The 24,228-nt window shown below is 38.9% G+C and overlaps 1 protein-coding gene across 1 annotated transcript in view; it reads left to right on the forward strand.

The window, feature by feature from the left end:
• The first annotated feature begins 1,142 nt into the window (after positions 1-1,142).
• TAF7L (TATA-box binding protein associated factor 7 like) overlaps positions 1,143-24,228 on the forward strand; it is a 34,043-nt gene continuing 10,957 nt past the window's right edge. Inside the window, exons 1-12 of the mRNA XM_060183299.1 lie at positions 1,143-1,422; positions 5,734-5,801; positions 6,586-6,664; positions 8,490-8,623; positions 9,295-9,415; positions 9,693-9,748; positions 13,848-13,889; positions 14,674-14,818; positions 15,549-15,662; positions 16,833-17,078; positions 17,506-17,618; positions 20,193-20,252. Coding sequence (XP_060039282.1) covers positions 1,143-1,422; positions 5,734-5,801; positions 6,586-6,664; positions 8,490-8,623; positions 9,295-9,415; positions 9,693-9,748; positions 13,848-13,889; positions 14,674-14,818; positions 15,549-15,662; positions 16,833-17,078; positions 17,506-17,618; positions 20,193-20,252 — 1,458 coding nt within the window. The remainder of the gene's footprint in view (positions 1,423-5,733; positions 5,802-6,585; positions 6,665-8,489; positions 8,624-9,294; positions 9,416-9,692; positions 9,749-13,847; positions 13,890-14,673; positions 14,819-15,548; positions 15,663-16,832; positions 17,079-17,505; positions 17,619-20,192; positions 20,253-24,228) is intronic.

Here is a 24,228-nt window from a genome sequence, read left to right on the forward strand (position 1 = left end):
AGTGTGGTTATTCAAGTCATATGCTGATATAAAAATCAACATCTTCCAATGAAGGTTACATCCATCAAAAGTGTATTAGCATTGTGGTTGTGAGCTTCTTAACAGTCATCATAAGGAGAGTTAATTATCTAATTCACATTAGCATAGAAGTCAAAATACAAAATCCCTGAGCTATCTGTTACTGAAAATGGAATTGACCTTTGAGTCATTATTGTGGATCACTATTGCTTTCTTTTTTCAATGATCTATTTTTATTAGTGATTCAAGAATGATTTAATAGATCAGAAGATTATGAGGGTGGGAGTCGGGCAGTACCACAGCGGGTTAAGCGCAGGTGTCGCAAAGCGCAAGGACCTGGCATAAGGATCCTGGTTTGAGCCCGCGGCTCCCCACCTGCAGGGGAGTCGTTTCACAAGTAGTGAAGCAGGTCTTCAGGTGTCTATCTTTCTCTCTACCTCTCTGTCTTCCTCTCCTCTCTCCATTTCTGTCTGTCCTATCCAACAATGATGACATTAACAACAACAACAATAATAATCATAACAATAAAACAGCAAAGGCAACAAAAGGGAATAAATAAATATTTTTTTAAAAAAGATTGTATGGGTGTAGCTGCAAACCACAGCCATCACCACAGTTGTGCCCCCCTCCAACCATAACCAGTCAGTAATTATTTTGATATAAACATGCCTTCAAGAAACTTCTATAGGAAATTAGTTTCATTGGTTTATTTTGTATTATAGCCCTAAATGTAGCTCTATCACACAATGTTAAATGTTAGACGGTGGGTTCTAAGAGGGATCAGGGTGATTTTACGTAGTTATGTAGCTCTGAGAATTTAGTGCTACTGAAATATAATAAATTAATAAACAAAGCCCTATGCGTGTAGAGGAATTTATTATACAAGTTTTCTGAAAATGTTCATTCTTCAATGCTAAATTTAAATTAGAGTTAAATAGTAGACATCTCACTGTTATAATATATCTAACAGACATCAGTAATGCTTATAATATTAGTCGTTTTCTCTTTAAAGAGCATATTTCTGTCATCATTTTATAAAAGTTCTAGAACGTTCCAGGTCACATGACGATACTGGGAGCCATTTTAGGACGAGAGAGAGAGAGAGAGAGACCCACCAACGGATCATGGAGTGCCTTGAGGGCCAGCCCTCCAATCCGTCAGATGAGTCACTGGTAACAACTACAACACCAGATATCATTAGCTCCCAGGATCCTCAAATTCTTGAGGATCATGAGGCTGAAGCTGCCAGCCATCAGAGCGCCGAAACTGCTGCCAACGACCAGGTTACTGAAGTCACCAACAATGGCGCCCAAGCCAGTGCCGACCAAGGTGCCCAAGGTGATACTGACAGCGGTGCCCCCACTGCTGCCAACCCTCCTGTGGAAATCCCACCGGATGAGAAAGGTAAGTGATCTTAAGTTTGTCTTATCTGTTTGTGTGCTCACAAGTGAAGGATTTGAGAAGGGAGCTGGTAGTTTATTTCCATCCCTTTAGGAGGAATACATCAGCAGCACCTCTTGTGCCCCGCTTTTCAGCATATACCATCTAGTACATCTGAAGCTGACAAGGGGGTTACTAGTGATGGGAAAGCAGATTGGGTGGGAATTCTAGTTGTCCCTCTGTTGGTGTGGTGTGGCGTTTGTCACCCAGGTGAAGGAACACGGCCAAGAGTCACACAGGCCCGACCTAGAGGATTCTAGTGGGCTAGTGACCGTTAAGTACTTTGACAGGATGGCCGCCGCGTGTCCTCAGTACCGGTGGTGCTGAGACTCTGCCCGAAAAGTTGACACTGTGGAAGGGGCTCCCTCATAAAAGCCGAGTCTGCCCCCTCGGGCCTTCTGTCCAACCACCCAGTCTCCCCGCCTCTGCCGGTGGAGCTTGGGTTGGCGGCAGCCTGGAGGGGCCGCTCTCTTGGCTCAGCTGCCAGTGGCAGCCAGGGCGTGGCCAGGCCAGAGGAGGAGGCGCCCGGGCTCCGCCCTGTTGCCAATTTCCCAGGAGCAAGGAGCCCACTAGCACACCCCAGCTGGGGTTGAGAGGTTCTGACCAGGCTGTCTTCTCAACTCCTGGTGCTAGCGGAGGGGCATGTGAGGCCTGTCCCCAGAGCGATGCAGTCACAGCGTTGCCAGCAACACGCTTCCCTCCTTGGCCTGCCTACAAGTGTGAAGAGCACCTGGTTTTCCCCGGGAAATGGCATCAAAGATGAGGCACGAGGCTTTTCCTTTGGAAGCCCTGTGCCCCAGTGGCGGCGAGGATGGAGTGACTGTAACCTCCAGAGATTATCTATTCCCATGAATTTGAGAACATCTCACTTTAGGCTTCTGCAGGCTCGGGCTGCGAACCGCTGTCCCATTAGCTGTGATTCGAATTTGAAGGTGCTGGAGGGTTGAGCGGTGGCGGGTGATCCTGATTGGTTTGATATTAAAGAGTGCTTGCTGGAAAATAAAACAAACAAACAAAAAAGGATGTCTTGTCTTAAATACGTTCATGTATATAGTACATAATAAAAATGATTGATATTTGTTTAGAACAGTGTTGGCCATCTTCTCTAAAATGGTTGCATTCTTACATTCATTCATATCGCTGTCAAAAAGACATCTAAGTGTGCACTGTGATGTGTGCACTTAACAAGGTGTACTACTACTGCCTGCCCCCTAGAATATCTTTAATTAATTAAAAAATAAAAATAAACACACAACTCAGAAGCAAAAGTAGATAAGGCACTGGAGTCTCAAGCCTGAGTTTTCAAGCTTGATCTCTAGCATCTCAAGTAGTTCCTTCAGTGCTGTGGGGCCAGCTTTGAATGTGGGTTATGCACATGGCAAAGCAGCACACTATCCAAGTGAGCTATTTTGCCATTCCTATTTAATACCTTCTTGAAGAGAAACTTGGGAGTATCTACTAAAAACAAATCTGGTGGTCTGGGAGGTGGCACAGCAGATAAAGCAGTGGACTCTCAAGCATGAGGTCCTGAGTTCCATCCCCGGCAGCACACGCACCAGAGTAGTATCTGGTTCTTCCCTCCTATCTTTCTCATTAACAAATAAAATCTTAAAAAAATATAAGTGAACAAAATGTCCTAGTCTTGGGTTTATTTATTTTCTTTTTTCTTTTATAAGTATTTTTATTTTATTTATTTTTGGATAGACAGAGAGAAATTGAGAGAGGAAGGGAAGATAGAGACACCCACAGCCCTGCTTCACCACTCGTGAAGCTTTCCCATGTGGGGATCAGGGGCTTGAACCTGGGTCCTTGCACATTGTAATGTGTGCACTTAACCAGGTGCTCCACCACCTGACCTCTTCCTCCTCTTCCTCCTTCTCCACCTTCTTTAAGACAGACAGAGAGAGAGAGAGAGAGAGAGATGACAGCACCGAAGCTTCCCTCAGTGTAGTATGATGGAAGTCAATCTTGAACCTGGGTTGTGCACATGGTAACGCAGTGCATTATCCTAGTCAATGATTTTGCTGCTCCCCACCTCCACTCTAAGGTTTAATGAGAAATTTAAAAGTTGCTACCGATCTGACAAATCTTGCCTAGTAGCTCGTTTTCCAAGCCATCTTTGCTTCTGCGTCCAGTCTTAAATTCTTCTGGCTCTGGTTCATTAAGCAATGCACTCAGCCCCAAGATTTTGATCTTCCCTTTATTTTAAGTTAACCTTGTCTCTTATGTCTCATGTACTTTTTTGCATTTGTTTGTATGACTATGAATTTGGGAGAGAATCTATGCATATCATAGATGATTGCTTTCTCTCCTTTTTCCTTTACCTCTTTGGTATCTGTTTTTCCACTAATAACTCCTATTGTAGTTACTATGGCTTTATACTACTTTCTCAAACCATACTAAATTACCAAGATTGTAACTGGTGAGTGATTGCTCCATAATAAGATCTCACACTCATTTGTGCTTTTTAAAAAACTGTTTTGCTGGCTGGTCAATGGTTTACCAGGCAGAGTGCAGCACTTCACCATATGCAAGGATTCGAGTTCCAGCAATAGCCACCTTATGCACAGGGGATACTTTCCCAGTGGAACAGCAATGGTCACTCCTCTCTCTCTCTCTCTCTCTCTCTCTTTCTCTAAGACTATCAATATTTTGCTGAGAGCGGAGAAATATTGTAGGCAGTAGCCCTGGTGCCAGGAAACAAAAGGTTCTGGTGCTTTGAAGTGATATTCAGACTCAAAAGTCAGAGCCTAGTTAATAATTTACAGAGTTAATAAGTTACAGAATTAATAAATTTAGCAATTGTATGTTAACTGGGGCTTTTACTCTCACTTAAAGTATAGGATTTTATAACTCGATGTCCTTTCAATGTATGAAAACACTGTCATTTTCTATATGTGTGCTGCTTTCTTTTTAAATTTTTTATTATATTTGTTTATTTATTGGATCAAGACAGCCAGAAATCAAGAGAGAAGGGGGTGATAGAGAGGGAGAGAGACATAGACACCTTCAACACTGCTTCACCACTTGTGAAGCTTTCCCTGCAGGTGGGGACTGGGGGCTCAAACCAGAGTCCTTGCGCATTGTAACATGTGCGTTCAACCATGTGCACCACCAACTAGCCCCAAGTGTGCTGCTTTCTTTCCACCTTTAAGAAAAAAATTCCTCAGAAGTGTGTGTCCTAAGGCCTACAATGAAAGACAGTACAGATACATAACAAATAGATATAAAATATGATTTGAAGTAAAGATTAACTCAGAGGAGATTTTAAAGGTTAACTTAGAGGAGAGTTTAAAGATTGTGGCTTTTTTAAATTAAAGGGATCCAGGTTAAGATTCCTTTACATAAATATAGACCTAAGATGGAATAGTATCCGGAACATGAAGAGCTTACAGTATCACTGATCAAATCTCATCATGAGCTTTTTGTACTGCCCCTTCAGAAATGCTTCTAGCCTCCAAAGTTAAGTGTACTCATATAGATCACCTAGCAGCGAAAGCTGGTTGCCTGTTTCCCTCAAGGTAATTCGGAGCTTTGGACACTGGCTATAGAACTGTAAGAATCTGAGCTGTTTAACTCATTCAATGAAATAAAGAACACTTTATGATTAAGTTGTTCTTTCCTTCAGATCATCATAAAACATTTATGCCAGCCAGTTTTTTTTGCATTGTTTTTGTTCTATGTTGGGAATTCTTCCCTGCTGAGATTTTTAATTTTCTTTGGTAGCCACCATTGTGATGATGAACTGTAGTGCTTTATCTGAGAGTTTTTTAGTACAAAATTAGGGCTGTTGAAATAGCTCACTTGGAGAGTGTTCTACTTTGCAATGTGCATGATCCAGATTCTAGTCCAGCCCTTACAATATTGAAGGGAGCTTTGTTACTGTGGTCTCTTTCATATCCCCCCTTTCTTTACTTCAATCCCTCTCTCTCTCTCTCTCTCTCTCTCTCTCTCTCTCCTTTCTCTCTCCCTCCTTCCCTCCAAAACAAAGAAAATGAGATTGTTTCTGACAGCCCACTTGTTATCATGTAATTGTGATTAGCTTTTGGGAAATATACATATTGAAGGGGAGAACAGGCAACTTTTTGCAATATTCAAGTTACTTCAGATAAAGTATTTTAGACCATGTTCATACACATCATTCCAGAGGGGGTTATGCTTAGACCGCTTTGTAAAATTTAACCAGTACTATAAGAAATGGTCAACAGAGGGAGCAAGAGGTGGCTTTTGATGACTTGATTTTGTTTTTGTTTTCATGAACACAACTAAAACAAGAGATGAGTAAACGTGAAGATGAGCCTCCTTGCGATCTGGAGAACCAATTTATATTGCGTCTGCCTTCGGTAAGAAACCCTTCTATCAAACTGAATACCTCACAAGTACATAAAATTACGTCAGCTTGAATTCTGTAGCATTTCTATTTAAAGTAGGCTATAAATACTGAGAACATTTGTTCCCTAAGAATCAAACTCTGTTAGTCCTAGCCTAGTGTGTACTCTAGTAGCAATTCTATACATACACCTATTATGTGGGTTGGTTTTCTGTCAGACAGCTATGCCAATGACGAAATAGTTCACTTACCACAGACATTAATAGCCTCTTCAGTGGACAGCTAAGATTCTTCTATAATTCTTCCTGCAACCTCAGAAGTGTCAGAGTGACCAACATTATCTCCTGTGAATTCATCACCATGCAAGACCGTGGAAGCCCATCTCAACAAAATGTTATGGTCTCTTCCTCAATTGATATTTGTATTGAACTGTTCTTCAGTCTAAGAGAGCTATGTTATGGGTGAACTTCTGAAAATTATTGTTCCAGCTAGGATTCATTAATACACAATAAAATGCAACTAAGCCTTTTCATAACAACTACCACTAAAGGCTACCAGTAAGAGGCAAGAATGTATACCTAGGAGAAGATTATATATGTATCTATTACAAGACAATAAGACTAGAATCAGCTTGATACACATTTATATAATTCATGGTATCTCATGGTACATGCATTGTTCCTAATGTTTGTAATGTTTAAGATTATTTAACATAGAACTATTTATGACATATTTACTGTATCAGTTGTCCAGTAGATAATTTATCTTGCTGACTTTTCAATTTGACACCATTTCAGGAATATGCCTGTACTGTGAGGAAAATAATACATTCCAGAAATGCCTCCATGAAGGATAAACTAAAAATTGACTTATCTCGTAAGTAGTTATTATCCATTTACCATACATCAAACAATAGCTTTTAAATGGATTGCTATGTGGAAAGATCCTAACTACATGCTAAAGATGACAAAGAATAAACTATAGTCTCTACCTTTATGTACTCTGAGAGCTTAACTCATGCCCATCTTTTCTTTTAAGAGGAAAGGAAGTAAAAACCATAATACTTGAGGTAATTATCATGGAATGTATTAGGGAGAGTTAGGGGTTAACTGTGGGATTTACACACTACTGTCTCCTATATACACACTTTGTGATTTTCTACTGTCCAGTGAAATGAGGAATGAAGGTTTTTTGTTGGCAAAGTTGATACATATTTCTCTTCTCAATAACATATGTTAGTTTTCTATACAAAAAAAGTATATAAGAGTTTAAAAATGGCCCATCTGGGGAGATAGCACAATGGCTAAGTAATAGAATTTCATGCCTGCAGATTAAAGTCCCAAAGTCAATCCCCAGAACCACATAAGTCACAGATGAGCTGTGTGTATCTTTCTCTTGTTGAAATAAATAGATAAAATATTTAAAAAATAAAAATAAAATAAAATAAAATGGCCTATTATTCCACCATTCCAGTATCCCTAACTGACATTTTAAGAACAAAAGTTCATGCTTAAAAATGCATATAAAATAGACAAGTTCAAAAGAAAAAAACTCACATTCACCGTTCCTAAAACTCAGTGTCAAAGATAAATTATCTACTTCTTTTTGGTTCCTTTAGAGACAAAAAATTTATGCCTAATGACACTGTTTCAAAGTTAAGCTATACAAAAATGATCATGTCAAACATCATTCTGTGTCCTTTTTTACATAGTGTCAGATTATGCTTGAGTCCTCTTGTGTCAAAAACACTCATGTTTAATGCATCTGAGCAGGATTCAAAGTTGTTAGCATATTAATATATATGCACATGCATATATGTGTATATATATACAAATTAGTGTGTTCAACATACGACATTTTGTAGAATAATTTTTGTGAAGCTAAGAGTAAATTTGGAGAATTATTAGCACTGTTGTAATACTTAGTTCTTTGAAAGCATACATATACAATGACATGGTTGAATTTTTCTAATGATGTCAAAATGAATGGATTTGAATGACTAGAGCTTGCCTTTTAGGAGGAAAATGAAGCATTTACTACTACTATGCTGTTGAAAAAGTCATGATGTATTTTTGCATAGAAAAATACTCATAACTATTCCAGCAACCCAGTACTTCATTTAGTTCCCAACCATTACCAATAAACTTAGCTAATTTTATCAATTAATACAGACTGGGAAAATAGTGCCATGAACTCTGCCTTCTTTTCTCTGGGAAGTTACTAATTCCATGCACAATTCCAGCATTACAAGAAGTAGTAAGTAGGTCCCAAGAAAGGGCTAGTACATCCCATGTAAGTCTATTTTTTTTTTCCCCTTCAAGTTCATCTTTGGGGCTTGGTACCAGCACTACATTTTTTTTTTTGCTACTGGAGGCCATGTTTTTTGTTTGTTTGTTTGTTTGTTTATTTGTTTCATTTTATTGGATAGGACAGAGAGAAATTGAGAGGAGTAGGGGAGAGAAATATAGATACCTGCAGACCTGCTTCACTGCTTGTGAAGTGACCCCCTGTAGGTGGAGAGCTGAGGGCTCAAACCGCTATCTTTGCGGGGATCCTTGTGCTTAGTACTATGCGCACTAAACCTGGTGAGCTACCGCCAGCCCCCCCATTCCATGTAAGCCTTCACTATTCAAATATTAGGAGGCTTCAAAGAATACACATTAGGATGACATTACCTTTAATCTCTTCTGCTTTTCTTCAGCTGGTAAACGTCATGCAGTTGTTCAGGTAGAAGATGTCTCACTATCTGCTAAGCTGGTTGATTTGCCTTGTGTTATTGGAAGTCTGAAAACTACTGATAAAAAAACTTTTTATAAAACAGCAGATGTTTCCCAGGTATTGTGTTTTCTTAATAGTTCTCACATCCTTTAGTGGATCACTTTTTTCTTCCTCTCACTCAGTGCTTCTTTCCACTTGCTGAACAGTAGCTTGCCATGTCTAATTTATAGCTCAGTTGTACAAAGAAATAATGACACATTCTGGTTTGGTGAGTGATCCATAACTTTCCACTACTTAATTTTGTCCAAATCACCTTTTCCTCATTATTGGTGGTTTTCATTATTTGAAAAATATTAGTATCTGATAATATTAAAAAAATTCTCAGAGTCACTAATTATCAGAGAAGTGAGGTCTTCTTTTGAACTTTGGGCTAAAGTAGTATGCAGTTACCTCTGGAGATTTACATTACCTGTTACCATCTCTGTTTTGATTTCTTATTTCCTTTGTAAATAAAAATGCCAAAATAAACTTTTTCAGCATTCTCTCTGCAGTGGTAAGCACTCAAGATAAAAGGTATTTAAAGAAAAAACAAATAAATACCCCCAAAGTACATATACAGTGCAGCTGAGATAGTGAATGGCTACCAATGTATGTAATACTTGCTTTTCTGGTAATGTTATGCAATATTCCATTACCTTAAAGATTCCTGGTGGTTAAGAATGGTTATGATTCAATATTAGCCTAATATTTGTGGTCTTAGTTAGAATCTTCATCCTTGTTAAATGTAGATGCTTGTGTGCTCTGGTGATGGTGATCACCGTTCTTCTCTGGGAAAAGCACGTAGTTCTTCTAAAGGAGCAAAAAAGGATCGAAAGGGAAAACGTGAATCCTATGTCTGGAAACATGGCAGTAAGTCACCAGCCCTTACTCATTCTAGATGATAAGATTATATGCTGAATCCTAATTAATTGTGAGCCACAGGTTTGTCACCACACTTAAGTGTTTGATTCACTATTCATCTAGACTCTCTTAAAGGAAAAGTCATGTCGTGAATCAGTGGCTTACAGTTTGACCATTATCTTTGTCAAATTAAGTACATATGTAACTATCATTGAATATATATATATATATATATATATATATATATTATATGTGTGTGTGTTTCACTATGTTAAATTTATTTTAGTTACTCCACCACTTAAGGATGTCAGAAAGAAAAGGTTCCGCAAAACAACAAAAAAGGTTAGTTATGTGCTGTTTTTGTTTTTACTGTGTGTATTTGAAAAGAATTGTGAGTGGGAGGAAAAAATGAGACAGGCTATTGGAATGAATCGGTTTGATCATTTATATGTTCAGTAAACACAAAGTGTGAGCTAAATGGGAGGCACTGTGTGCTAGGAACTGAGGCATGGATTTTGAGCTCAGTGGCTAATCATTTGGTAGAAATCTGCGATGAGACTTGCTAGTACTTTGACTTTTCAATTGCAATACATATTTGTCTTAAGTGAACCCATCCAGAGCCTGAGAAATGGGAATTGTGGTTCCATACTTAACTTCATCTCAGACTTGTAGAACTTTGAGCAAGTTACAGGAGTGCTGTCACTTAGACTCTTCTTTGAATTAAACTCTTTTATTTTGAAATAGTTATATATTCACTTGTGAGAAATTGAAGAGTGATACCTTATACTTCCCCACCACACTTTTTTCCACTATAAATTTTAGCAAAAACTGTACAATATTACAAAGAGGAAATAGATGCTATTAAAATTCACCAACTATACCAATTTTTTTTCTAGTTTTACTTGTACTCTTCTGTGGTATGTATGCATTTGTGTTTAGATATCCCATACAATTTTACCCTATGTATATGCTTGTGAATCAATGTGGATGGTTAAGACACTAATCAGTTGCATCACTGTAAGGATTCCTAATCTTACCTTCTAGTATTCATACTACCTGTCTCCTACCCTATATTTCTAATATCTTATCCCTGACAGTCACTAATATGATCTCCATCTCTATAATTTTTGTTGTAATAATGTCATATAGGTATAGTATGCCATACCCAGTCCAAGCGCTACCCTGTGTTTTCCCTTTTCTTTCCTTGCTTCTTAAGTTCCACACCATTGAGGAACCAGTACATGATGGCAAGAGGGATTTGGGATGGTTGTAGAAGTGGTGTGCAGATACCTATCATGGAGAGATAGGAAAGTGTGCCTAATATGTTAACAATGTCCTGTAAACCTTTATTAAACAAATAGTGTAATACAGGGGCTGAGCGATAGCTTAGTTGGTAGAGTGCATGCTTTCCCACGCTCAAGGACTTATATTTAACCAGTTGGCATCATGTAGGAGCAGTATCAACATTAACTTCATGAACAGTGCTGTGTTCATCTATCCTCCTATCTCTTTTAAAAAATATTTTATTTATTTATTTATTTATTCCCTTTTATTGCCCTTGTTGTTTTATTGTTGTAGTTATTATTGTTGTTGTTATTGATGTCGTCGTTGTTGGATAGGACAGAGAGAAATGGAGAGAGGAGGGGAAGATAGAGAGGAGGAGAGAAAGATAGACACCTGCAGACCTGCTTCACCGCCTGTGAAGCAACTCCCCAGCAAATGGAGAGCCCGGGGCTCGAACAGGGATCCTTACGCTGGTCCTTGTGCTTTGTGCCATGTGCACTTAACCTGCTGCATTACCACCCAGATCCCCCTCCTATCTATACTCTATCTGGAATTAAAAAGGAAAAATTAGTCCCCCAGGAATAGTGCTATATTGCTCAGCTGTGAAACCCTGGAGTAAAAATTTAAAGTCATATAAATTTAATCCTGCAATGTGTAACATTTAAAAAAAATGATTTACTGGGTAGAGACAGAGAAATTGAAGGGGGAAGGCAGTGGTGCACCTGGTTAAGCACACACATTACAATGTGCAAGGACCTAGGTTCAAGCCCCTGCTCCCTGCTTGCAGTGGGAAAACATGAGTGGTGAAGCAGGGGTCCAGGTGTCTCTCTGTCTCTTTCCCTCTCTATCTTCCCATCCCTATCAATTTCTCTCTGTCTCTGTCCAGTAAAAAGTGACAGAAATTGAGAGGGAAGAGGGTATAGGGAGGATGCAAAACACCTGCAGCTCTGCTTCACCACTTGTGAAACATTCCCCCTGCTAGTGGGAACCCGGGGTTTGAACCCAGGTCCTTGCATATTATAAGATAGGCTCTCAACCATGCACCATCACCCAGCCTCTACAATATGGAACATTTAAGGATGTCATTTTTTATTCAACATAATTCCATTAAGATACACGGAAAGTTATGCATGTATCAGTAGTGTATTCCTTTTTATTTCTTTTTTTTTTCCTCTAGGGTTATTGCTGGGGCTCAGTGCCTGCACCATGAATCCACTGCTCCTGGAGGTCATTCCCCCCTTTGTTACTCTTGTTGTTGTAGCCTTGTTTTGGTTATTATTGTTGTTGATGATGTCGTTCATTGTTGGACAGGACAGAAAGAAATCGAGAGGGGAGGGGAAGACAGAGAGGGGGAGAGAAAGACAGACAGACACCTGCAGACCTGCTTCACTGCCTGTCAAGCGACTTCCCTGAAGGTGGGGAGCTAGGGGCTCAAACTCTGGGATCCTTAAGCCTGTCCCTGCGCTTTGCATCACATGTGCTTAACTCGCTGCGCCACCACCCGACCCCCATTTCCTTTTTATTTCTAAGTATGTGCCACAGTTTAATTGTTTACCCGTTGAAGGACATCTGGATGATTTTAGCTTTTGACTATTATAAATAAACCTTTTAACAGGTTTTTGTGTGAACATAAGTATTCAAATCTTTGGAATAAATACCCTAGAATGCAATTGCTGGATCATATGGAAGTTGAATGTTTAGTTTTATATGAAGTTGTCATACTGTTTTCTAGAGTGGCTGTACCATTGTACATTCCCATAAGCAATATTATGTTATCCAATTATTTTGCTTCTTCATCAGCTAGGTGTTACCCTATTTTTTTATCTTAGTCATTCTTGTAGTTGTGTAGTAATCTCACTGTGGTCCTAATTTTCCTGATGCTTATGATGTTGAAGACTTTTCAGTGTTTATTTGATATTGTATATATGTATATATATTCCACTTTAGTGACATGTCTGCTTCACCACTTGTGAAACTTTTCCCCATTTTATAAATATCTTTATATTGTTGAATTTGAGAGTCTTTTTTCTATTTAAAACAACAGTCTTTTGTTGGATATGTGGTTTAAAAATGCTCTCTCAGGGGGCTGAGCGGTAGCGCAGCGGGTTAAGTGCACATGGCGCAGAGTTCATCGACGGGCATAAGGATCCTGGTTCGAGCCCCGGCTCCCACCTGCAGGGTACATCGCTTCATAGGTGGTGAATGAAGCAGGTCTGTAGGTGTCTTTCTCTCCCCCTCTCTGCCTTCTCCTCTCTTGATTTTTCTCTGTCCTATCCAGCAATAATAATAACAACAACAACAACAACACCAACAACAATGATAAACAACAAGGGCAACAAAAGAAAAAAATAACCTCCAGGAGCAGTGGATTCATAGTGCAGGCACTGAGCCCCAGCAGTAAACCTGGAGACCAAAAAAAAAGCTCTCTCCAAGTATGTAGCTTGTATTTTCATTTTCTTCACAGAGTTTTTCTCAGAGCAAACGTATTTTGTTTGATGAAATTTATTTTATTGATCTTTTTTCCTGTTAAGAGTCTTATTTTTGTGTCAGTTTAAGAACTGTTTTCCTAGCCTAGATTGTGAAGTTTTGTTGTTTTTTTTAAACCAGAGCACTGCTCAGCTCTGGCTTACAGTGGTACAGAGGATTGAACCTGGGACTTCAGTTTCAGGCATGACAGTCTCTTTGCATAACAATTGTGCTATCTATCCCCCCTTTTTTTCAACTGATTTTCCTTGGAGCCACGTGTTGGCAAACTTACTAGAGAGTTCATGTTACATTGTGCAAGGACCTGCATTCAAGCCCTAGTCTTCACCTGCAACAGGAAACCACGAGTAATGAAGCAGTGCCACAGATGACTTTCTTTCCCTTTTTAACCCCCTTCCACCTCAATTTCTCTCTTTCTCTATCCTTATTGCTCGTCTTGATAGTAATTGCATTAAACCTGTAGATCAACTTGAGAAAAAAGACAGATTTATTATGTTGAATCTTTCAGTCTATGAACATGGTTGCCTTGGCTTTTATACCATTAGTCAACAGTATTTATTGAATGCCTGCTAACTTAAAAACTAAATTAAGAATAGTTTTAGAACTCTTTAAGCTTTAGTGAAGTAGAGCAATTATTATGTAACTTCACTGTTTACTGTGTTTTGTTTCTTAGGTCAATGATACCAAAGAGACTGAAGAAATCAGCTTTGCTGAGGTAGGGCAATCATAATATGACTGACTATCTGCCCTTAGTATGTTTTATTTTACGGCTCACTAATTTCAAATAAGTCAAAGAAATAATAAAGGTGAATTTCAAGTCATCTTTTTCACATCTAATCCATACTCCTATATACTGAATTTGATTTACTGAAAAACAAAGTCATTGTTTAATACAATGACTGATATAAGTCTGATACAAGAATAAAAGATACGTTTTGTTCACTGACCCTATGTCTTTTTCTAATCCATGTCATCTGGTATTTATTTTAAAAGTCACTTCTTTAAAATCAGGGTTCATATCTACCAGCTGTTATTTGCATTTGTTTATTGTCCCTCAAAGTTCTAATTTCTATTTGTGACATAAAAAATGTTTTTGTGGAGATAATTGTTCAAGACTGAACTTAAGGGAGAAAGTTGGCTAAGAGCAAGTTTTATTGTAAATTATTTAATAATAAAGATATGAGGAAGTTAAATAAGTCTATGACTGATTCTTTAAACCAAATTACTTCTAAATTACAAAGAAATATAGTTGTTAGCATGGGTTTTGGCATATAATAACTGAGGCCTTGGGTTTGTGCCTCTGAGAAGGGTCTTCGATAGAGAGTTGCAGATGGAAAAGATTAAATGTATTACGTATTTTTTTGGGGGGGGAATAAGCTTACTATACAAAAATCTAGACCCTGGATCAATAGTTCTTCATAAGTAGCATTACTTAAAATAGACAACTGGTTGGATATATGTCTACTAATCTCAAACATTATTGGCTCTTTTGTATGTAGGGAAAGGGCACTCCTTCACAGCAGAGTGTGGTAACTGACACTACTGCTATCCCTTCTTCTCCTTTGGCTCAGTTCATTGACAGTCCTGAAGTGGAGAAGGAAGTGAAAAGACTACTATGCTCAGATGCTGAAGCTGTCAGCGCCCGTATCCTTTTGTACTGAATCTGTTCTGTGTAGCCTGTTCTTTCTTTTTAATTTATTTTTTATTTAAGAAAGGATAAATTAACAAAACCATAAGGTAGCCCGTCCTACCTCATATGTCTTTGCTAACAAGTCTACACCTCTGGTATTTACATGTCAATTTTATTTTGTGGAACTTAAGATTTCTTTGCAAGTGTTCCTTTCTAGCTAGGAACAGTAAATTCATGTAATAGAAATGTATTTATTGGGGCCTGGGTGGTAGTGCAGTGGGTTAAGCACACATGGCGCAAAGCACAAGGACCGGCTCAACGGTCCCAGTTTGAGCCTCTGGCTCCCCACCTCCAGGGGGTTGCCTTACAAGCTGTGAAGTCGGCCTGCAGGTGTCTTTCTCTCTCCCTCTCTGTCTTCCCCTACTCTCTTGACTTCTTTCTGTCCTATCCAACAACAATGACAGCAATAAGAACAACAACAAGGGCAACAAAAGGGAAAAAATAGCCTCCACGAGCAGTAGATTTGTAGTGCAGGCACCGAACCCTATCAATAACCCTGGAGAGGAAGAACAAAATGTGTTTATTTATATAATTAAGTGTAAGGCACTTTCCCATACTAGAATCCAAATACAAATGGCCTTAGGTTGGACTAAATTAAGTAGTACTTTCAGAGACTCTTCCCTTCAGCTGTGCCTCCTCTTTTCTTTCTGCTTTTTTATTTTCCTTGACTGCCTTACCTTTCAGGATGGGAAGTCATTGCAGAAGATTCAACTACAGAAATAGAATGTCAAGGTTTTATTCCAGGCTATGTGATATCCCCTGGAATAAGTGACTATAAGCAGGAACAAGTATCCCCAGGTACATCTGTAAAGGCAAATTAGGAGCTTCAGAGATGGCAGTTATTGACTATCTTTAAGACCTATTATTTTAATTTTTTAAATTATCTTTATTTATTTGATAGAGACATCCAGAAATTGAGAGGAAAGGGGAGATAGAGAGGGAGAGAGACAGTAACATACCTGCAGCCCTGTTTTACCACTCCTGAAGCTTTCCCCCCTGCAGGTGAGGACTGGGGGCTTGAACCTGGATCCTTGAGCACTGCAACATGTGTGCTCAGCAAGCTGTGCCACCACCCAGCCCTAAGACCTATTCTTTATATACTCATAAATCCATCACTGAAAAAGGATGCATTTGCCTTTTTTAACCTTTCACTGGTCCCTCGGTACTCCAGGAGTTTTAGACAGGTGTTCTAATCTTCCATTTGTGCCTGGTAATCTAAGATCCTGTCTTGATCACTGAGTACATGAATGAGTACTACAGTGTTTTACATCTCATATCATTGTTTTCAGAAAATGGTCATCTTTTTAAATATATTTAAGATGTTTTGTTTATTTCTTTTTGGATAGAGAAAGAAATTGAGATGGAAGGGGGAGATTTAAAAGGGAGACAGAAGCACCTGCAGCTCTACTCCACCACTCGTAAAGTTTTCACCATTGCAGATGGGAACCAGGGGCTTGAACCAGGATCCTTGTGCACTGTAGTGTGTGCACTTAACCAGGTGTGTCACCACCTGGCCCCAAGAAGATAGTCATCTTTATGTGAGAAAAATTATTTATGAAATTCATAAGGGAGTTGGGCTGTAGCACAGTGGGTTAAGCACAGGTGGTGCAAAGCACAAGGACCGGCATAAGGATCCCGGTTCAAACCCCGGCTCCCCACCTGCAGAGGAGTCGCTTCACAGGCGGTGAAGCATGTCTGCAGGTGTCTATCTTTCTCTCCTCCTCTCTGTTTTCCCCTCCTCTCTCCATTTCTCTCTGTTCTATCCAACAATGACAACAACAATAATAACTATAACAATAAAACAACAAGGGCAACAAAAGGGAATAAATAAATAAAATAAATATTAAAAAAAACAATTAAAAAATTCATATATTGCCCTTTGGGAGAAAGGTATATAATTATAGCTGGTGTAGGAGTCATTTTAAAATCTCCAGATAGTTTTACCTTCCTCTTGCTTAAAATCAATAGAATATAATAGACTTCAGGAGATGCCCAGTGACTCTAGCAGTACCAATGATGATGAAGAGGATGAAGATGAAGATGAAGAAGATGAAGATGAAGATGAGGATGAGGATGATGATGAAGATGAGGATGAAGAAGAGTATGACTATGATGAAGGGGAGGATGATTCTTATGAAGACCTGGAAAAGGATCTACAGGCCAAGTTAATTGAATTTGACCAGTATGAGGAAAAGGAAGGAGCCAACCTTGCAGGTAAGCGAATAAAACAAAGAGTTGGGCAGGGTGTTAATGCTACAAATGGATTCTAAACATGTATTAGATGTAAGGTTAAGTTAGATCAGATATATTTCTCAGATGTGTAGTAGGGTCTTAGTTGATATGGTTTTTTAATCTACTAGTTTAGACTATGTTTCAATAATAAAGTTTCTTTTTTAAAACATTATTTACTTATATATTTATTATAGAGAAAGAAACTGGAGGGAGAGAAAGAGAGAGAGAGAGAGAGAGAGAGAGAGAGAGAGAGAGAGGGATCTGAAGCACTGCTTTAGCATTTTTGAAGCTTCTTCTCTGCATGTTGGGAACAGGGGCTTGAACCTGGGTCCTTGCACAAGGTAACGTGTGCATTTAACCAGATGTGCCACCACCTGGCTCCCAATAATAAAGTTTCTATCTCTGTTAGCCTTGGAAATTCAGAAGCGGATTCTTTGCCTGGAGAAAATAATCACAAAAATTCAAAACAAGGCACAAAGACAGAAGAATCTCATCATGAAAGTGGAAAACTTGATGCTCAAGGTATATTCTTGCTCACTGGTATAATGATACCTTACTTTCAAAATACCATTTTTCCTTTCCCACTCAAGTTATCTCTACAGCATTCTTGTTCTTTCATGAACTTAAAAGACCTCTTAGAAGCCCCTAGTAAAAGTCCTGTTTCCTTATACCTGAGTAATTTCCAACTTCTCATTTAAGAATTTTGGGGAAGGAACCAAGAACCTTGAGATAATAACCAGTACTGAGCACTGATTATGTGGATGGTTCATGAAGAGCTAAGTATTTTATATGTATCAGCTCCTTTCATTCATTTTTTTAAAAATTTATTTATAAAATGTAAACACTAACAATAACGAGAGGATAAGAGAGGTACAACTCCATACAATTCCCACCATCAGAACTCTGTATCCTATCCCCTCCTCTGATAGCTTTCCTATTCTTTATCCTTCTGGGAATATGGACCCAGGATCATTACGGGGTGCAGAAGGTGGAAGGTCTGGCTTCTATAATTGCTTCTCCACTGAACATGAGCATTGGCAGGTCGATCCATACTCCCAGCCTGTCTCTCTTTTCCTAGTGGGGCAGGGATCTGGGAGGAGGGGGTTCCAGGACTCATTGGTAGGGTTGTCTGTCCAGGGAAGTCTGGCTGGCATCATGGTAGCATCTGGAACCTGATGGCTGAAAAAAAAAGTTAACATATAGAGCCAAAAAATTGTTGATTAATCATGAACCTAAAGGCTGGAGAAGTTCATATGAGGAGTTGGGGGGGTCTCTGTTTTGTAGATAGTTAGTAGTCCTATTTTAGTTATATTCCAAAGAGCCCATGACTATACTAGTTGTCTTTTTTTTTTCTGAGCCTGACATTTGATATACAGGTGGATCTAAGTTATTGTCTGGGGATATGATGTCATGGCTGGAAAAGGGACCAGAAAGCTGGATCAGGAAAGAGATTAGCTCCCAAATATTGGAAAGGTGTATAAATATTGTTGACTGTAAACCTCATTTATTTGATCTGATCTGGGGCCCATATTCACCTTAGGAGCCTATGTGACCTCTGCATCACTATAGATCTGAGCTCACATTCTGTGTTCATGAGTAGGAATGTTCCAAGCTGCCCCAATTTCAGGACCTATCTTCCTCAAGTGGAACATAGAGTATGTTGTCCATCCTCCCTTCAGAGGACGGAACATTCTCTGCCGTTGTTGATCCATGAAGTCCCTGAAATGTAAGCAATGTCACTATTATAACTTTATAAATAATTGAAGTTCAAAGAGGTTAAGTAACTTTTTAAGGACTACAGTAAAATCTAGAGCACAGACCAAATTCTCTTGTTGTACCAAAATGTATTCGTTATAGTGAGAGAGAATTAACTAAATTTATTTGAAAATTTATAATGCATATTATACTTATTCAGAAAGTTATCCTTTGGGCTGGAGAGATACCATAATAGTTACACAAAACTCTGTCATACCTGAGACTCTGAGATGCCAGGTTCAACCCCCAGCAAAACCATAAGCCAAAGCTGAGCAGTGCTCTGGGGTCTCTCTCTCTCTCTCTCTCTCTCTCTCTCTCTCTCTCTCTCTCTCCACTCCCCTCTATATTCTCTTCTCTCTCCATTTCTCTCTATATATATCTCAATAAAATATATAGAATATTTAAAAAAAACTTGTTCTTCAGAATAACCAGATTAGATAATACATGTAGGTGCATTCTCAAGGATAGAGATGTATCTCGTTACATGCTGTCCTAATTAAGAATAGTAACAGTCTCTTGGGAGTATGGATCGACCAGTCAACTCCCATATTCAGTGGGGAAGCAATTACAGAAGCCAGACCTTCCACCTTCTGCAATCCACAATGACCTTGGGTCCATACTCCTAGAGGGATAGAGAATGGAAAAGCTATCAGGGGAGGGGATGGGATATAGAGATCTGGTGGTAGGAATTGTGTGGAGTTGTACCCCTCCTATCCTGCAGTTTTGTTAATGTCTCCTTTTTTAAATAAAAAAAAGTTAAAAAATGAATAATAACAGTCTCTCCTGGGGCCAGGTGGTGGCACAACTGGTTGAGTGCACATGTTACAGTGCACAAGGACCGAGGTTCGAGCCCCCAGTCTCCACCTGCAGGGAGTTTTGCGAGTTGTGAAGCAGGTCTGCAGTTGTCTCTCTGTCTCTTGCTCTTTCTATCTCCCGTCTTCCTCTCAATTTCTGGCTGTCTCTATCCAACAAATAAATGAAGATATATAAAAAAAGAAAAAAAAAAGTCTCTTCTAGAGAAAGGAAATAGAAAAGTGAGTCCTAAATTCCAAGCCAGATTTTAAAATACTTTACCATAGTCAGTAAATTTGTACTAAACTAGAAAAGACTAATTTGAAAGCATTGTCTATAATAACTTTAGCACAGGAAAAGCATTGCTGTATGGGGTACATAAAATCAAATTGAGCACCCTATAGTTGAAGGAGCAATATTTTTATATAATAAACCCTATAAAAGTGATTATTTGTTATGGTTGACATTTTCTTATTTGTAAATTTATTTTCTTCCTGATTTTCTTCATTTGAAGTGTAATATTCTTCATTTATACAATTTGCTCTGCAGAATCATTTGAAGACTGTGCTGGAGAAGCTTGTGATAGAAGAAAAAGAAAGAGCTGATCAGGTGAGATGTGTGTTTTCAAGTCAACCGGAAAATATTTGCTAACAAAGAATCCCCTACCCCATTCCTAATCTTATCTGACTATTCCTTTAACAGGAATATAACTCGTCGATTTTTTAATTATTTTATTTATGAAAAAGAAATACTGACAGAACCATAGGATAAGAGGGGTAGAACTCCACACAGTTCCCACCACCAGAACTCCGTATCTCATCCTCTCCCTTGACAGCTTTCCTATTCTTTAACCCTCTGGGAGTATGGACCCTATGTCATTGTGGTATGTAGAAGGTGGAAGGACTGGCTTTTGACTGGTCAAATATTTTACATGATGATAACAGATTGGAACAAGGTCTTTGTGTTGAATAAGACAGATATATAATTTATCCTCCTGTAGTTAGTTGTCTTCCAGGAAAGTTATTATTAAAGAAATGATCATGTAGATATAAAGATAGAAATCATAAATGAGTACTGTGAAGGGGTGGAAAGTTAATGAAAGTTAATCATGCTATATGAATACAGAGAGTCCTGTATACAATTGAGGGAGCCAAGATAGATCTTTCTGAGGAAGTGATATTTAAATTAAGACCTGAATGATAAATCCAGGCAAAGAAGGGATGAAAAAATGGAACGAATGCCTGGTTTCAAATTGGGAAAAAACTTGGCCTCTTTGAGGACTTTTGGAGTATCAAAAGCAAGCAAGAGAGTGACAATATAAAGTTGGAGAATGTAGGCCATATTATGTGATCCTATGAAGACCATGATAAGGAAGCTGGGGTTTTACTTTTTTTTTTTTTTTTTATCAGAGCACTGATCAGCTCTAGTTTATGGTGTGGTGACTGAACCTGGGACTTCAGAGCCTCAGGCATGAGAGTTTCTTTGCATAACCATTATGCTATCTACCCCTGCCCTGGCTTTTACTCTTAAGTGTAATAGGGAACATTTGAAGAATTGTAAGCAAGAGTCACATTTTATTTATTTATTTATTTAACCAGAGCACTGCTCAGCTCTGACTTATGATGGTGCAAGGGATTGAACCTGGGCCTTGAGAGTCTCAGGCATGAAAGTCTCTGTGCATAAGTACTATGCTATCTCCATCCCCCCCACTACCAGTCACATTTGATTTGAACCTTTAAAATCATTCTGTTTGGAGAATGACTTTTGGATGGAGGAATACCAATTAGAAGACTGAGTGGTAGTCTATTAAAGGACGATGGTAATTTGGGCTAAGGTGGTGACAGTGGTGAATGAATGAATATATTTATTCTGTTTTCTAAATATTTATTTGTTTAAATAATATTGGTAGATGATAGATAGATGGATAGATAGATAGACAGACAGACAGACAGACAGACAGACAGACAGACAGATAGATAGATAGATATAGATGATAGATACCAAGTGAGCAGAACAGCTCTCAGCCTAGGCATATAGTGGTTCCAGGAATAGAACCTTGGGCTGCTGTAGCCTCAGGCAGAAAGTCTGATGCAGTACTGCTGTGTGTCTCCCCAGCTCAGAATAAATAAATTAACTACAGCAAAATGCTTTTATAATATTTTGTAAATTATCTTTATTTTTCCCATTTTGTTGCCCCTGTTGTTGCTCTTATTGTCATTGTTATTGTTCCCATTGATGTTGCTGTTGTTGAATAGGACAGAGAGTAATGGAGAGAGGAGGGGAGGATGGGGGAGGGGGAGAAAGATAGATACCTGCAGACCTGCTTCACCGTCTGTGAAGCGACCCCCCTGCAGGTGGGGAGCCAGGGGCTCTAACCAGGATACTTGTGCCAGTCCTTGCGCTTTGCATCATGTGTGCTTAACCCACTGCACTAAACCCGCTGTGCTACTGCCCTGCTCCCTAAATTATCTTTATTTATTGGAAAAGACAGCCAGAAATCGAGAAAGTGGGAGAGAGAGAGAGAGAGAGAGAGAGAGAGAGAGAGAGAGAGAGAGAGACCAGCAGCACTACTTTACCACTTACAAAGCTTTCCCACTGCAGGTAGGGACCAAAAGCTCAAACTCTGGTCCTTGTGCATTGTAACATATGTGGTCAACCATATGCACCACTACCCATACCCCTTAAGTAATTTTTTTTGGATAGGACAGAGAGAAATCGAGAGAGGAGGAGAGGACAGAGAGGGGGAGAGAAAGACAGACACTTGAAGACCTGCTTCATCGCCCGTGAAGCGACCCCCCTGCAGGTGGGGAGTTAGGGGCTAGAACCAGGATACTTGTACCGGTCCTTGCACTTTGCGCTATGTATGCTTAACTCACTGCACTACCGCCTGACTCCCCTTAAGTAGTTTTATTGACACACAGTTAACATACCACATAGTTCATCCATTCAAATTGTATAATTCAGAGGCTTAGTATATGTACAGGACTGTACAACTTTCACCACAGTCACTTGAGAACATTTCCATCCCCTCCTAAAGAAATGTAGACCTATTAGAATATAGTTTCTTCTTTTTTATTAAGGAAATGTTGAGTTACATGACTGTTATTGTTACCAAGGTACAGTTCTACACCTCCCCAAGATAGGTGCCAATGTGTCTCATCTACCACCAAATTGTCATCTTCCATTGCCATAGGGCACTGGATACCCAAGTCCTATTCTTTTAAATTTTTTTTTAATTTAAAAGATGAAGATATTGTCAAGACCACAGAATAAGAGGGGTTCCACACAATTTCCACCACCAGAACTCCCTATCCTACCCCACTTTCTTTTTTATATATTTTTAAATAGTTTGTTTTTTTTAGGGAAATGATAATTTACAAGCCAGTTGTTTCATTCGTATGATTTCTTATCTCCTACAATTTATTAATGCAAAGATCTCTCTCTCTTACACACACACACACACACACACACACACACGTGAACTCTGAGGCTTTACTGTTCCAGGCCTAATTTTTCAGATATTAAAAGACAGACAGAAGGAGAGAAGAATAGACACCACAGCACCAAAAATTTCCTCCAGTGAAATAGGGGCTCAAACCTGCATTGTGCATGAAGCAAGCAGACACCCTCCCAAGTATACTATCTTACTGGCCCCAATATTGTATATATAGTTGATGGAAAAGCCATGATGTGCTTTTCTATGCAAAAATGTGTCCTGATTTCATATATATTTATATAAAGATATATAACTTTATTTGGGGAGGGGTTAATGCTCTATAGTACAACTGTTGCCATGTGGGTTAAATTTCTCATCTCCCCATGATAGGTGTCTGCAAAACACTCTCACCCCCAACATATGTCCTTCACCACCATCATACACTAAGTATACCAAAGCCCCCCAAAGCCCAGCTCTGTCCTCCCTCCCCAAAGTCTTTTGCTTTGGTACACTACATAAAGCCTTATCCAAGTTATACTTTGTGCTTTCCATTTCTGTTCTGGTTTCTTAATCTTTAATTGGGGGTATTAATGGTTTATAGTCTGTCAACTATAAAAAACAGTAGTTGGCATGTGTGTAACATTTCTCGGTTTTCCACATAACACTCTGACCCCCCAACTTGGTCTTCTTCCACCATCATATTCCAGGACCTGAACACCCCACCCCACCCCAGAGTCCTCTATTTGTGTGCAATACACCAAATCCAGTCCAAGTTCTGCTTTGTGTTTTTCCTTCTGTTCTTATTTTTCAACTTCTATCTATGAATGGTATCATCCTATACTGATACTTCTTTTTCTGTCTTAGCTCACTTAATATGATTCCTTTAACCTCCATCCAAGATGAAGTGAAGAAGATGACTTTATCATTTTAACAGATGAGTAGGATTCCATTATGTATGTATACACCATGACTTTCTTAGCTGTTCATCTATTATTGGACATCTGGGCTGCATCCAAGTTTGAACTATTACAAATTGTGCTGCTTTGAACATAAGTGTGCATAGATTTATTTTCTGTTTTATTTTAATTTTTAAATTCATAATTAGTAGTGGGTTATATGATTGTAACATTACAGGGTATAATTCCACAT

This window comes from Erinaceus europaeus, chromosome X (genome assembly GCF_950295315.1).
Source record: "Erinaceus europaeus chromosome X, mEriEur2.1, whole genome shotgun sequence".
NCBI lineage: Eukaryota > Metazoa > Chordata > Mammalia > Eulipotyphla > Erinaceidae > Erinaceus > Erinaceus europaeus.